Raw genomic sequence first — 15,762 nt, forward strand, 5'->3', positions numbered from 1 at the left:
AGATTACATGAGTAGAACTAGTGTGTTCTTAGAATCACCTAAGCATACAATTTGAAGGGAAACAAGAAATAACTTCATGGAAAGCAACGAATGAATCTCTTTGTGCAAGGGGACATATCGTCTTTTAATTTTTAATTTTTTTATTAATTGATTTAATCAAGAAATGGATATATTATAATACAAGAGTTTTTTTTTTTTTTTTGATAAAAGCGACTTAACACTACCGATTTCATTATCCTAACGAAACCTACAAAGTGAAGACCTGTTCGTTTGTCACGGGATTATGCGGGATGTGATTTGACGGGATCAGGAACTCACTTTATAATTTGCGGGATCCCAAATTCATTAGTGTACACGGCAATAGATATAAGAATGTGTTGAATAAGTGTTCGGTTGTACTATGGATTTAGCTGTAGGAAATATTGAGATAAAATTTACTTCTATATGACATTTTTTTTAAAATATGACTTTTATGGCTACAATATAAAAAATAACATTTATTGCTACTATATTTTAAAGATGTCACATAGTTTAAGAGCTTTTGACTTGTCTATTCATTTTATATAAAAAAATAATAATGTATGAGTAATGTCATCATGCTTTTCTAATTTTATTTATTTAATTAGTGACAAATAATCAAATAAATTTTTATTGTGTAATAATAATTTTTTTATTGACAAGATACAAAAATAATAGAGATAGAACCTACTTTTATGATATATTTTTTTTCAAAAATGATATTTATTGCTATAATAATATATCCATTGAAATATGCTAGTCGTTGGCATCAAAACTTTTTATGTCAAATATAAATGCTCTTCTAGTTAGCATTTATTACTACAATTGCCTATTGCTCGAAAAGAAAGATCAGAAATGAATTTATATCAAGAGAAATATTTTGGTATCCCGAACCACCAAATCCGAGTCCATCTTCGAACTAGTTTAATTGGGTTTAACCGTCCGCTAATAACAGTAATTTATGAATTTGCCATTAATTAACGCATCGCTATTTTAACACATCGCTGTTTTAATTTGATTGTTTTAAATGTCAGCATTGCATGCTTTTGTATTGTATTTTAATTTCGTGGACAGTTTGTTAGGAGCAGTTGTAATCACCAATCTCCGAGCTAGTCCCCCAGCTTGTTAATGGTCCTCTAATCATTTGCTAACTACTTAAGTACTTTAACTAGTTAAACTAGTTATAAGTACTTTAAAGTACTTTAAAGTACAAGTTATAATGATTAGCTCGGGGATTGGTTCTAATTTTAATGATAATCACAAATTTTAATGATGAAAATTAACTATTTTTGATATTTAATAACTAAAAAAAGAGTCTCTATTTTGAAGCTCCATTTTGTTTCTGTTTTACTTCGTTTCTTCTCTCTCTATTTTCTTCATCTTCGTGCTTTTCATCGTTGATCGATGTTTCAAACCTTACAACATAGTAAGTTTGAGCATTTTTTACTGAATACTTTTATTCCTCACTTTTGTTTGTTAATTGTTGTTTAAATTATGAAGTGAATAGATTTATATAGTTTGTACGTTAGCTTTGAATGCTTCTAATTTGTTATAGTTAATGGTTTAAAAAGGGGGAGTATTAGTTAGCTTTTAATGCTTCTAATTTGTTATAGTGAATGGTCTAAATATGGGGATTATGAGTTAGCTTTCAATGTTATATAGTTTAGCTTTCAATGTTTCTAAATTGTTATAGTTAATTGTTTACACATGATGGATAATGAGTTAGATTTACATTGTTTATGTGGTAATTTTTTTTTAATATGTGCTCGAAGCGTTCAAAGTAGTAGTTTCATTGTTATTTAATAGAGGTTTACTTGGTTACAAATTGTCATTGTTGTGAAACCTTAAAATAATTGATGAGTCTGGTAAGAATGATTGTTTCAAAATAGTAGTTTTATTGTTATTTAATAGAGATTTGCATGCTTAGAAATTGTCATTGTTGAGAAAAGTTATAATTTTGACAACTTAAAATAATTAATGAGTCTGGTAAGAATGATTGTTTCGAAGTACTAGTTTCATTGTTATTTAATAAAGGTTTACATGCCTAGAAATTCAGAGCTGTCATCATTCTAGAATGTATGAAAAAAATTTGTGCTGGGGGACGCGCTCGGGGATTGGTACAAATTTAGAGCTATTAATTTATGCTTGGGGACGCGTTCGGGGATTGGTTGAAATTTACAGCTGTCAACATTCTATAATGTTTAAGAAAAATTTACGCTCGGGGACGAATTCGGGGATTTGTCTTTTTAAAAAAAATTTAAAATTTAAAATTTAACTCATTTACAATGAAAGTTAAACACTAGAACATAGTTGATTAAACGCTTTCGTTTACTTGTTTAAATTATATGATTGTTTCGCTGCAATTGGCGCTACTTTTGTTAACCTTTTGAAAATAGTATTTTTCGCTTTATGCAGCGAAAGGCTATACAATAAAGAAATATTCATACTGTTATTGCGCTGTATGAAGTAAAACCTGCTCGGTTTGTCACTGACATTCTAGAAGGCTGGGGGACGAACACAGGTATTTTATTTGGGGTACAATTATTGGCTTCCTTATATCAAAGCATTTTAATTTGTACATATTACAGAGCTTTAATTTTTGACTGGTCCAAGCTTTAATGAAGTAGCTGAGTAACTATTGTACTTACCTTTTATACATTCACTTTAATGAAGTAGTTGTTGATAACTTTCTATATATAAAGACTAGATACAGATGAAATACCTCAACCAATTTTAATCATCCTCACACACTAGAAAAAAAATTGGATCATTTCCATTTACAGAGATTAGATAATGATCATGATGAATATACAAGTGTGTTTTAGCCCATGGGTTATAGCTCGTACCAGTAACCCCAAAACATAATTATACATATATATCCCTACTCCACCTTAAATTAGAGGGTTTAAAAAGAGGATATGAAATAAGTCAAATGGATTAATTATCACTTTGAACATAGTAGCATCAATCATCACTTATGAACTTATCTATTAGAAGGGAAATCAACAAATTCAAAGTAAAAAACAGGCTCAACGTAGATAAGCTCTTTTAGTTATTGCATTTCCAGTAATTTAATAAATGAAATGGTGAGATTTTGTTCGTTTACCTTCTCCAACCATGGTTCTTCGTCTTTCTCCAGCAAAACGTTACCATCGTCTTTAATTGTGCTAAGGTCTTTCGTCTTTTATCGCACTTACCTCCTATTTGTTTTTTTTTCGCACTAACCTCCTAAACGTTACCTTCTCCAACCATGGTTCCCGCGCATCTAATTTTTTTTTCCGCCGAAACAATTGAGAAAGAGACAAATAGAGAGAGAGAGAGAGAGAGAGGAGAGAGAGCAATGGTTGGAAAAAAAATTCAATCTAACTTCATATTATTTTCATGTGATTTTAACTTGCGGAGAATGATATTGGAAACAAATGATAGGAAGTTGAGGGGAAATATTGGGCCTTCCGAACGACTGTCGGGAAAAAAATAGAAAAAAATCCAAAATCCAACCAAAACCCATAGGAATACCGACAGCCGAACATGCCCTTAGAATATTTGATACCAAGCTGATACCAATCAACAAACCCAATAATACACAAGCATATGAACAACCATCTCATTTTCCTATGAACAACTAGCCTATTAGCACCTGTTGAACATTTTGGCTCTAACCCACTTATTTCTACTATATTCTTCTCCTAAAAACTATCGTCATCAAGCTGACGCTCTAAATCACTTGTTCTAATTGCTCTCTCCTCCTACAATAAAAAATTATCAAAGACAATAGACAATTACAACACATCAGTAGATAAACTCAATTTTGAATGGATAAATATCTGAAACAAGAAATTATAATGGGTGGAGGGAAAAGTCATACTCTTAAAGCGGTGATATTCCGGAGGAAATTTAGGCAAAAATCAAAAGAAAAGGAAAAAAACTACTGTTTTGAGAGTCGTTTGAGATTCTGAGAGTTGGTTCTTCTCCTCTCTGCCGTGTAGTGATGGTAGAGCGAAGTACGAGCCATATGTAGATATTAATTTTCTGTTTGTATAGTACTTTTGTTGTTTTTGTTGTTGTTTTTTTTTTGTTGTGGTTGTTGTTGTTTGTTTGTTGTTGCTGCTGCTGCTGTTCTTTCTCCTTTTGCCTCTTCTTTTTCGGCCTCTTCTCTTCTCTTTCTGCCTCTCCTTCTTCTCTATGTTTTCTATCTCTCTACACTTGCGACTCTTCATTATAACCTCTGAGTGGTGACTATCTTGGTCCGGTTGATTTAGTTTCTGGTCCGGTTTGATTCAGTGCTTTTATTGGAACTTCTGAATGGAAATTGTCCTGGTCCGATTGATTGATAGGTATAAATTGTATACACATTTGATCTAGTTTTTATCATAAAATAACATCAAATATCTTGTATTTTGAACATGAAATGAATATAATACACCTAAGAATCAAGTTACTGCGTTTGCTTGACTTTAGATTGCAGGAAATGATGAAAAATGAAGAAAATACTCCTAGTGTGGATGCACTCAGTACTTAGAAGAATTTCTAGCATCTCAGCACTTCGCAGAAAAAGTCCGAGCCTAATGAGTCCGCATTCATCATCCAGTGCTGGTCAAGCCATTTGCACTCATTATTTAGCGATTTTTTCAAGTTTCAAATTCTTCAGGGAAAGAGAAAAGTCCGAGGCTAGTGGGGACGCACTCAGAGAAATACGCATAAAATTCAGAAATCCAAATAAGGAAACTTGGAGGTAGTGCGGTCAGGCCACCCGCACTCACCACTAGTGCGGACGCACTGGACCCGCAGACAGCCAGAAAATACACATTTTCAACAGGTTTTCTATTTTTAGCGCATCAAGGACGAGTTTTCAAGGACTAAAATTAGACATGCTAGTATGGGAAATAATATAAAGATAGCACTCACTAACCTCACATTCTAGCCTCTAAATTGGGCATGGTCTTTAGCTATGAAAGAGGGGGTTTATTCCCATTTAAGGCATCAATCTCATCTCTCATCATCCCTTGGTGCATGTCTATTTCCATTGAATACAGTGAAAAATATGCATAAATTCTCGAAGTCTCGGAAGCTTTTCAAGGAAGGAAAAGAAGAAGATTTGAGCAATAATTCGGCAAGATTGAGGTTTTTGATTTAAGAAAGGGTGTAATCATTTTTTTATTTTATTTCTCTTTATTTTTGCCAACTTTTGTAATGGATCTCTCTCTAAGGGTTTAGGTCAATGCATGAACTTGTTTAATTCTATCTTATTCGGTTATATTGTTTTTGCAATGATTGTTTGATTTGATTGTTAATTTATAGAAATTAAGGTTAGGGGCTTGGTGAAGGACTTAATCGTGAAGTCAACCCCTAATTAGGACATTTCAAATTGAATCGAATATTGGCATGAATGACTTAATCGTGAAGTACCGATATTCGAGGATAGAAGAGACTAACAAGAGCTTATGGTCTAAGTAGCTAGGGTGAAGGATCTAACCGTGAAGTCTAAATTACCTAAGCACGTTATTAATTCACGAAAGTGACCATTTTTAACATATTAGGTTAGAAACCTCATCAAATCATACATGAATTCAAACAAATCGAATCGATAGAATTAGCAAGGGATTGTAGACCGAATGCCCCTAGATCTTCTCAAACTTGAAAGCAAACCAATCTTTCTTTTCTTTATTTTATTTACATTTATTGTTTAAAACTCCTCTCTACCGGGTGTTGAACTCAAATTTAGGATTGTTAGAACAAAACCCCTCCAATTCTACTTTATTGTACTTTACTTTTCTTATTTATCTGAAATTAATTGTTAAAGTTTAAGCTAAGTATCTAAACATACTCTCTGTAATTCGACACCCTAAGTACTACATTGATAGGTTGTGCGCTTGCAACTAACATTTCTTTGAGTATTAAGGCAAACAAATTTAAAGGCAAAAAGAGTACATCTCGCACAATTTCGTATATCAAAATATTCATCATCGATTTCGTTCTCGGACTGGTTTGATTCAATGCCTCTACGATCTAAGAACAAGACAATCTATGCACACAGAAGAAACAATCACTAGACTTCTTTCATTACAATCAAGCGAGGATGACCAAATTTGTGTTCACAGGATGCACATACTACCTGTGCATTTTTTTTTAAAATAGTGGTATATACCACCGATTTCATTGAAATCAGAAACTATAGCATATTCGACTTGGTACCTAAAATTGGTACCAAATTCAAATATGGCAAGTCTTTACAGCTTTCATAACAAAAGTACCAACAAAAGGAAGTACCAAAAACATTAAAACATGCACAAAATATAAGACAGTAACATAAAAAATACCAAAACATCATAATAGACAAAAAACTAAGTACTACATATCTAATAAGTCTTCCTATCTATGCATTTTTAGTTTGTTTATAGCTAGATACTATCAAAGACACTCGTTATCTCATCTTATGTAACAGTTAGTTTGTAAATTTTTATATCAATAAAATTACGTACGGATTTTTAAAAAAAATTATAATGAGTGTATATATATAAGTTTATCTCAAAGATTCGATTTTTCGAGCTGATATCCGGCGACAGACCAGATTCCACCGACATAATTCTCAAACGGTGAGATTGAATCCGGTCCATTCGTTATATATTAGCACGATTTTTGAAAGAGCCTAGTGCATTTCAGGCTGAGTCGGATTGGTTTCAATTCTGATCGGACGGTCTGGATTCAAACACAAATGATAAGGTTATGCATAGGATCCGCAGCAAGAGAATAATACATAATGGCTTTTAAATTTACGGAGTTGCGAGATCGAGGAGATTGGTTGCAACTCCCGAGAAGTGAGAAATATAATAACGGAGTTTAATTTTCTAGATCGAGCACTACGCCGAGAATTCATATCAACATGATATTTCTGTTTAGGTATGGACCGTCTGATCAGAATCTTTACAAATATTAAATATTAGAGAGACTAGTGCATTCTATCTCGGATCGAATGGATTCGAATTTTGATTTAACGGTCATGATCTTAATACCTCAGAGGCTCAGACTATATGGACTCGAGGCGTGGGTCGGCAATTCGCATTCTCTAAGTTATCCCATATCTTGCGTGACTTTCTGAAAAATCTCAACCGTTGAAATACGTTCTGCACGAATCTCGAAGCTTAAATAATGCACCCCCTGAGCTATCTCCGAATAGTCACCGAACACGACGGTCACGCAAAATATGAGATATCTCAGAGGATTCGCACGTGTGGATCGGTGGGTAGTTGACAAGTTGTATGTAATTAATGTGATGTGCAAGTACTAACACTTATAGTTGCCACCAACTGTCCAGTATAATGGTTAACGACATGACTCTAATCCCAATTTTCTATTTAAGAAAGTTATTTTAAAAAATGGCATCGTTTTATCAAACTCTTGGATAATGGATAATGACATGAACGTTGACCTGGAGAATTAAACATCACAAAAAAGGACGTCAATAGAGTACATTTTATTACGCGTGAGAGGATTGCAATTTTGAATCTCTTCGGTGCATGCAAATAAAAAAATGAGAAATTTCAGAATTTAAATAATATTTTAAGTAGCTGTAGCGTATCTTTTTATTCATTTGATAAGTGAAAAATATTGTTTAAATTACAAAATTATTAGTGTCGGTTAGTTTTTTTATGAAAGAAAGATGAAGGTTTGGTCTTCAAATTTCAAACATTTATTATTATAATAAAGAATTTTTTTTATTTGGATTTGAAACTCATGATCTTTTATATATAAATTATGTGTTTTTGTCACTAGACCAAAAAATAGTTTTTATATATAATCGTCTATCAACCAATTTAAATTTTCAGCGGTGAAACTTCAATGACATAAGAATTGAAATATATAAGAATTGCTTCAATAAACAATGGAGCATATAGGATCCTCGGTAGAAAATCAAAATTTTCTACATTTTTTTCCATGCTCATAAATCACAAAGGTTTAAATAGCGTTTATCGCGTCATAGCGGACTGAATAAAAAAACAGCGTTATGCTCAAATAGCACCGCTATAGCGCGGAATAGCGCTGATAGCGCCATAGCTTTTATGTTCTAAAAACGCTATAGCGCGCTATTTCGAACCTTAATAATCATATTCATCTAAATCATGTTTGCAAATTTTGCTTCTGGGGTCATTCCCATCCACTCGTTGAAAACGCATGCTTCATGTTTCAATGTATTATTTACTCCATTTCAGAGAGTTAATACATTGAAACATGAAGCATGAAGCATGTTATTGTACATTGACAGATGTTATTGCAGAGAGTTAATACATTGTCAGATTAACTCTCAGAGAGTTAATCCATTTCAGAGAGTCAATACATGTGTAATACATTTCAGAGAGTTAATACACATTTCAGAGAGTTAATCCATTTCAGAGAGTTATTGCAGAGAGTCAATGTATTAACTCTCAGAGAGTTAAGTTTTCAATGTATTACAATAATTTATTAGATCTATCTGTACATTCACTAAAAGCAACTCAACGGCTATATATCCCGAATTTATAATTCAACGGTTGAGATCGGAATAACAGGTTGCAAGAGAATAACAGCAGATTTATATCCCCCAAACAAATCTCCTCCATGTGGAACAGGTCGGTTCGGTTTAAACTTTAAAATCGTATAATAATAGCATGATCTAACTTTTAAGGTGGAAATCAGCAGCATGGTACGCACCCAGTTACTGGTACATAACCGATTACATAACCGATTACGGTTACTTCAAAAATAAACTTTCAACTGAACCAACTATGGTATTATAGAATCTTTCTTCAATACATCCCAAGTTTCTGAATCAAACAAAATATTTGTTTTGTTTTGGAATAAATAATTACCTCTGTTTTTTTTTTTCCAAATGGAGCCATGTTAGAAGATATTTCGGTTATTTTTGAAAAAGTGAATAACAGTGAGACAGTAATATTACTTGTACATGTCTACACAATAACACAATGAGACTCGAGAACTTTCTGTAGTTTATTGAACCGTCGTAGCCGAAAAAACTGTGCCAAGAATACTCACTGAAATGAAATCACAACAATCATAATACAAAGTAATATTATTTGTGGCATGTTTGATTCATCAAACCATGTCACAGAAAGCATATCGATATAAAAATCAAATGCAGCGATACAACGAGTTTCATCCAAGCAGAGGCAATGGGTCCCGTGGGCCATGCTGCAGAACCTGAGATAAAATTGAAGCAATGAGTATGATATCCTAGAAAAAAAATACTTAATTCAGGCAAATATTTTAAAACACAAATGGCTGGTACAAGGTAGGATATACCAGTATGGCAAAAGAAAAAAAAAAAAATCTGAGAACTAATGTGTAAGTATTACTTACTCTTGCAAGAGGAGGATTGATTGGGGGCAGATGTTGTAAGGATCTTGAAAGAAGTATCGGTGTAACCACTATAGGCACATGTTATTGCGTTACAACCCGTCCCGCTAGTATCACCGAGAGTTAAGTTTCCGCTACACTTGTTAACAGGACAAGAGCTATTGGTTGATGCCAGAGAGCAATCTAGTCTGTTTGAAATATATGATTGCAGTTCATCAGTGAAAACAGCATGGTTAATTTGTGTCTTTTCAATTGTTATGTATTTTAGTATGAGTGAGACTATGGTACTATTCATAGCGCATATTGGCTTGTTCTATGGACTCAAATCTTTGAATTGAAAGTCCTAACAATCAATCTGAACCGTTTAATATGGTCTTTATATGAATATGTACTTGTAAACTAAATTTTACATTTTTTTTAAATTTAGTTACTATTTTTTAGATGAGTAGAAAATCACCTGATCTGAAAATTCTAGATCATCCAAAAAAAAGTAATTTTTTACCCATATAAAAAAATTGTACAAAACGTAAAATCTATTTAACAAGTACATATTCATATGGAGATCACGTTGAACAGTTCGAATCAACCATAAAATTTTTGAAAATAAAATCTTGATCCGTAGTACGTACCAATCTGCACTATGCATAGTACCATTACCATAGCCTCACTCTTTTAGTATTCCCTAACAGAGGTATATATTAAGGACTTGTTCGGCCTCCAATTGGGAATGGGCATGGGCACAGGAATTGAACTGAAAAGTACTGTTCCCGTGAACTGAATTTTTTTTTCTCACGGGAACAGTAACGCGGCCGAATAGGACCTAAATTAGAGAGAGAGAGAGAGAGAGGCTGTCAAGCTTTCAAAAAAAAAAAAAAAATGAAGAGAGAGAGAGAGTACATGTAAGAGCTTGAACTGCAGCTACATTTGACACAACTCTTAGCTGTAATTGCGTAGGTGCCATTCGGCAGGAGTAGACCATGGTCCGGTGAGGTTTCGTTGATGGATGACTTGCAAGCTTACAAAATATAAAAAATTAAAAAATAATCAAAATCCCAAATACAGTAAGAATCAGACGAACAAAGTTTCCGAAAAATATTCGTATTATATCATAATTATTCTATTGCGGCACATTTAAAAAAAATGATAAATTGTACATACAATACACATTTATCCCATAATATTAAAAAAAACATTTTTTTAGTTATTTTGTACAAATATATATCAATCTATATATATTGTTTGAATTATAAAAGAATAAAAGATTTCCAAATTATATCCTTATATAAAACTTATATCGCCGAATTATTTCTATATTCCGAATTAGTCATTATGTTATGAATTGGTCATAATTCTATAGGAGATTTTTGAATAATAATACCACCAGATGAGAAAATAGAAACAAACGAGTTTCGCTATTTATTTGGTAAAAACAAAGAGCGCAGATCTTTATGGGCTTTGGGCTGATAAAAAATCGGCCCACAATTGTCAATGAAGAAACGCTCATTTCCAGAATTCTAAGATACAAATTTCAATTTCAAATTCCAATTCCAATGATCCAATCGAGTATCTACAGCAACTCAGCAAAACTGCAAGTGGTTGAGATTTGGGGCGTTGAAATTTGGGAAATTGGAATGTCATTATGGCGATTATTCTAACCCACCTCCTTTATCGGAATAACTCTCAAAATAATTCGCATCCCGCGTATGATTTGGCCGCAATTGAATGTCATGTGATGTACAAATAGTCAAAGAAGCATCAATGTGGCGAGTCAAATAATTCTTTACTAATTTGCAACTTAAGACTCGCCACACAGTTTGATGCTTTGTCATGTTCCTCGGATAATCTGATGATATCCGCGTTTGCAAGATAAGAGCATCTACATCCGTGAAACTCTTTGAGTTTCTAAATAACTGTTAACTAATTTTTAGAAATTGTCTCTGAAAGTTTCTAAACCCCCACATCTCTAAAATTAAAATTAGAGTTTCTTAATTGCCATATCAGCAAATAAATTACAAGAGAGAAGAATTTCAGCGAATTATTTCACCACGTCAGAGTTTATAAACGGTTTCTTATTAAGAAACTTTGGAGCAAAGTTGCTAAATAAGAAACCCATCTGCATCCCTGAAATTAGTTTAAAAACTGTCACATCAGATTAGAAACTCCAAGAGTTTCAGGGATGTAGATGATCTAAGATTAAGAAGATAAAAGGACAATTTCCAGCCTCGGACGGTCTGATTTTATGAGGCGCTCCATTAATAAATATCAGGTCATGCACATTTTAATGTAGCTTTTTTGTTAATTGCTATATGCATGGTACACGCTAATTCGCGACGCACATGACATATGCGCAAAAAGACGGTCTAAGAGCTCAGTGGACCACTAACAGGATATTTAATTATTGTGCACATCGGTCTCAATAGAAACGAAACAAAACCATCAATGGATTACCAGTAATGTGCAGCTGTGCTGCTTTTTTTTTTTTTTTTGGCCTAAAACTTGGTTGACTTCTTAGTTTTTTCTCCACAAAAATGGCTTTAGGTAATGCACCACTGTACAAATTTCAATTTGGGTGCTAGGGAAAGAAACTTAAACGAGTTAAGATGAATTGTGTACCCTGGAGTGGCACATCGAGGATCTGTTCCTCTTTAAGCGACTTCGGGTCAGATATTCCATTTAATTGAAGCAGCGTCGACTCATTGGTACCGAACTGTGCCGCTATACCTTCCACTGTATTACCAGATGCCACCTTGTATGCCAGATGCACCACCTTATTCTCTTCCACCAGGTCACAACTACACGGCAGTGGTATCCACAACTTCTGCCCGACATCAATCTTATTTGGGTCGGAGATGTTATTCGCAGCTGCTATCTCTGTGTAATTTACGAATAGATCGAACTTATACCTCGCAATCGCATCGAGCCCATCTCCAGATTGGACGGTATAAATTGGTATGCTGTCCGACCGGCCTATACCATTGGTACACCGGCATGGGACTGGAATCTTTACTATGGACCCAGCCGACACAGTTGTGGTACTTGGTGTTGCTGTAGGGATATTATTTGCACCGAGGATAGAGGAGACAGAGACTTGGAAGAGGGAGGAGATGTTGCGATAGGTGGAAGCATTGGTCGACACGTAGTTAATTATCGACTGACACGAGGCCGTTGTTGTGGCGTTGCAGGTGAATGTGGCAGCTTCTGAGACCGTCGCAAAGCAGCCGAGGAGGAAGAAGAGGAAAGCAGAGGTGTACGGAAATGATTTCATATTTGCTTTTCTTTATTTTGGATTCCTATTGATCCTGCTTGTAGGTTTTAATGGGAAGAGAAAGAGAAGTGTGGACTGAAAGTTGACTTTTCGTGGAATCAATTGTATGGGATGGGGACCGGTCGTTGGATTAGACTGAGATTTTAAATGATGGTGCGTTAATTCGTGCGGAGTGCGTATCCTCTGAGATATCTCAACTTTTGCGTGACCGACGTGTCCGGTGCCTATTCGGGGGTGATGGAGGGGGTCAGTATTATGTGTGCTTTGAGATTCGTGTAGTACGTATTTAAACGGTTGGGATTTTCTATAAAGTCACGCAAAGTTTGAGATATCTCAGAGGATACGAATTCGGTTTGTATTGTCTTCATGAAATACTGTGGAAGTGTGAATGATCACATCTACTTCTTGACAAAATCGGAGCACACCAATTCAGAACGGATGGTCAAAATCAACACAATAATAAATAATAACGGGACACTTTGAAGGTTGAATTTCAATCATGTTTGAAAAGAAAATTCTAATATAATTTCTAACTAAACTAAAATTGAAAGTTTCCAACTTGTTGTTATGACTTATGACTTGTCTTAGAAAAATATATATCCACGAATAAGAGTGTACTTCTTCAGTTAGTTTAAATTAATAAGTTTTATACACTTAAACTTCTGAAGTCGTTATATTTATTTTATTAACTAAGCATATTATACTAAGAAGACTATTATTATAGTCGTAGAATACTAATGCTTCATTAATAAACAAATGAACTATTGCATTGTATTGTGATATGAATCTAAATAAAAAGCTTAAAAGTTTCACAGCGAGATGATTTGTTTTTTAATTTATAAGAACATAATAAATCTTTGACTTTTTACGGGCATTCGATTTTATGTTATATTTTGTATTGTAATCTCGTGTCATATTTAATATATATAATATTAATATCATTAATAAATAATTGTTGTAAAAACTGAATGATAGCCTTTTCTAAACAAAAAGAAAGGGAAAAGGAAAAGAAAACACACAGCGCGACAGCGGTCCACGTCAGATAAAATTAAAAACTGAAACGCAATAAAATGATTTGTATATGCACCATCATCATTGTAAAGACTAAAGACTAAAGGCTAATAATAAAGGGATCAACTAACTATCCCCCAATCAATTTCCCACATTCATCCTCCAGTCAATAACTACTTGTGGGGACCGTTAACTAACTGTACTTCATTAATTACTTAGGGGACCACTTAATATTTGATAGATTTTTATAACTGATGCGTGCAAATATGGATACCTATGCGCGCAAGTGTTAATATATAATATATAAAGTATTCATACTTAAGATATCAAGTATTTCGAAAAAAAAAACTGGACACATTATATACACATCTTCTACATGTTTTTAGAGTTGGGTTTTTTTTCTCCGTTCAATCTCGTCAATATTTCTGACAATCTGTGAGAAAATTTGCAAATCTAAAACCACAGACGTCTTTTACGTAATTTTCTCTTTCAAATGAGATCCATGATGATGTACTTTCGGGTTGTCCATCGTGCAAGTATTCATATCTCGTCATGCAAGTATTCATACATAGTCATGAATATCTTATCGTGTAAGTATTCATATCTCCTCGTTCAAGTATACATACCTCATCGTTCAAATATTCATTTCTCGTAATGCATGTGTATATAATTCATGTCTGAAGTGTTTCTACTTTACATATTTTATCAATTTTTTTTCCATATGATACAAGATGACGTCTGAAAATATTAATATTAAGTAGTGTAAGTATTTATACATCGTCATGCAAATGTAAATAATTCATATGTCAAGTGTTAGTAACTAATAGAATCTATACAATTTTTATTTTTATATCCATATGACACTAGATGATGTATGAAAATATTAATTTCAAATATTACAAGTATTCATACCTTGTCATGCAAATGTTAATAGTTTATGTATCAAGCGTTTTATCTAAAATATTTTATCAACAGTTTTTTATTTTATTTTGGCATCAAATGATCTTTGAAAGTACTAATGTAAAGTATGCAAATATTCATACCTCCTCATGAAAGTATAAATAGTTCATGTATAAAGTATATGTATCTAACAAATTCTATTTTTTTTTTCATATGGCATTGGATGATATCTAAAAGTATTAATATAAAGTATTACAAGTATTCATACATCGTTATGTAAGTGTGAATAGTTCATGTATCAAGTGTTTTTATCTAACAAATTCTATCAATTTTTTTCACATGACACTGGATGATGTCTGAAAGTATTAATATTTAGTATTGCAAGTATTTATCCATTGTCATGCAAATGTGAATAGTTCGTGCATCAAGTGTTTATATCTACCAAATTCTATCAATTTTTTTTTCATATGGCACTGGATAATGTTTGAAAGTATTAATATCTAGTATTGCAAATACTCGTACCATAAAATCTGATTATTTGCAAATAACCACTAAATGTTAAATCATGGTTAATTACAGTATAAAGCGACTATATTTCCCTGACTTTTCTCCATTATTCAGCCAACAACTTCAAAATCATAACCAATATATAAGTTTATTATCAAAATCTACATCTTTTACATGATTTTAACTTGTCAACAAGCATAACCTCCTTATAAATCACATTCTTGCAATAGCAAATCTTCTTCAAGTATTGGCATCTGGAATATATACACCGAGCTTGACTCTTTTATTAGGCATTTCATCGAGCACCGCACGGGCAGTGTTGAGCTTCCCTTCACATCACAGACATTTAAATAACACATTGTACGAGAAAATACCAGGAGAAAAATACTTTATTCAACAACTTGTTTGTTATTGAAAAATACTGAGAGAAGAGCTGAGAAGGACGGATCTATTAGTACTTGTAACAAATTTCATCTTTCTTTGAAACACGCTTGAAAGCTTAAAGCTATGAGCAATGAGACAGACAGTACCATCGTCGCAACCAATGTCGATCTTGTCTCTACTGCTAGAGCAGCACTGGATCCTTCCGGTGATCTCGGTGAGGATCGCAGCCTTCTCACCGGACTTCTACTTGAAAAACTCGAACTTGCACCGGTGATACATCTTGTTCGATCTGTTTCTCTCCGTCGAGGAGCCTCCGCGTTCAGGTTAGA

At 33.5% G+C, this 15,762-nt stretch overlaps 1 protein-coding gene across 1 annotated transcript; it reads right to left on the reverse strand.

The window, feature by feature from the left end:
• Nucleotides 1-8,982: 8,982 nt before the first annotated feature.
• LOC144551475 (chitin elicitor-binding protein-like) lies at nucleotides 8,983-12,706 on the reverse strand. The gene is made up of 4 exons (XM_078299443.1): nucleotides 11,980-12,706; nucleotides 10,264-10,381; nucleotides 9,370-9,554; nucleotides 8,983-9,210 (listed from the first exon to the last, which is right to left on the reverse strand). Exons 1-4 carry the CDS (start codon nucleotides 12,629-12,631, stop codon nucleotides 9,116-9,118), a joined length of 1,050 nt encoding a protein of 349 aa, XP_078155569.1. The 5' UTR covers nucleotides 12,632-12,706; the 3' UTR covers nucleotides 8,983-9,115.
• Nucleotides 12,707-15,762: the final 3,056 nt, after the last annotated feature.

This window comes from Carex rostrata, chromosome 3, assembly GCF_964058835.1.
Source record: "Carex rostrata chromosome 3, lpCarRost1.2, whole genome shotgun sequence".
In the NCBI taxonomy this organism is placed as follows: Eukaryota; Viridiplantae; Streptophyta; class Magnoliopsida; order Poales; family Cyperaceae; genus Carex; species Carex rostrata.

What these genes read in the sequence shown, in the direction of transcription:
- LOC144551475 (XM_078299443.1), bottom strand. Translation starts at nt 12,631, where the DNA reads ATGAAATCATTTCCGTACACCTCTGCTTTCCTCTTCTTCCTCCTCGGC. An exon ending in CCTCGATGTGCCACTCCAGG is followed by an intron (nt 10,382 to 11,979) that starts GTACACAATTCA and finishes ATATTTTGTAAG; the next exon opens with CTTGCAAGTCATCCATCAAC. An exon ending in TCAATCCTCCTCTTGCAAGA is followed by an intron (nt 9,211 to 9,369) that starts GTAAGTAATACT and finishes ATTTTATCTCAG; the next exon opens with GTTCTGCAGCATGGCCCACG.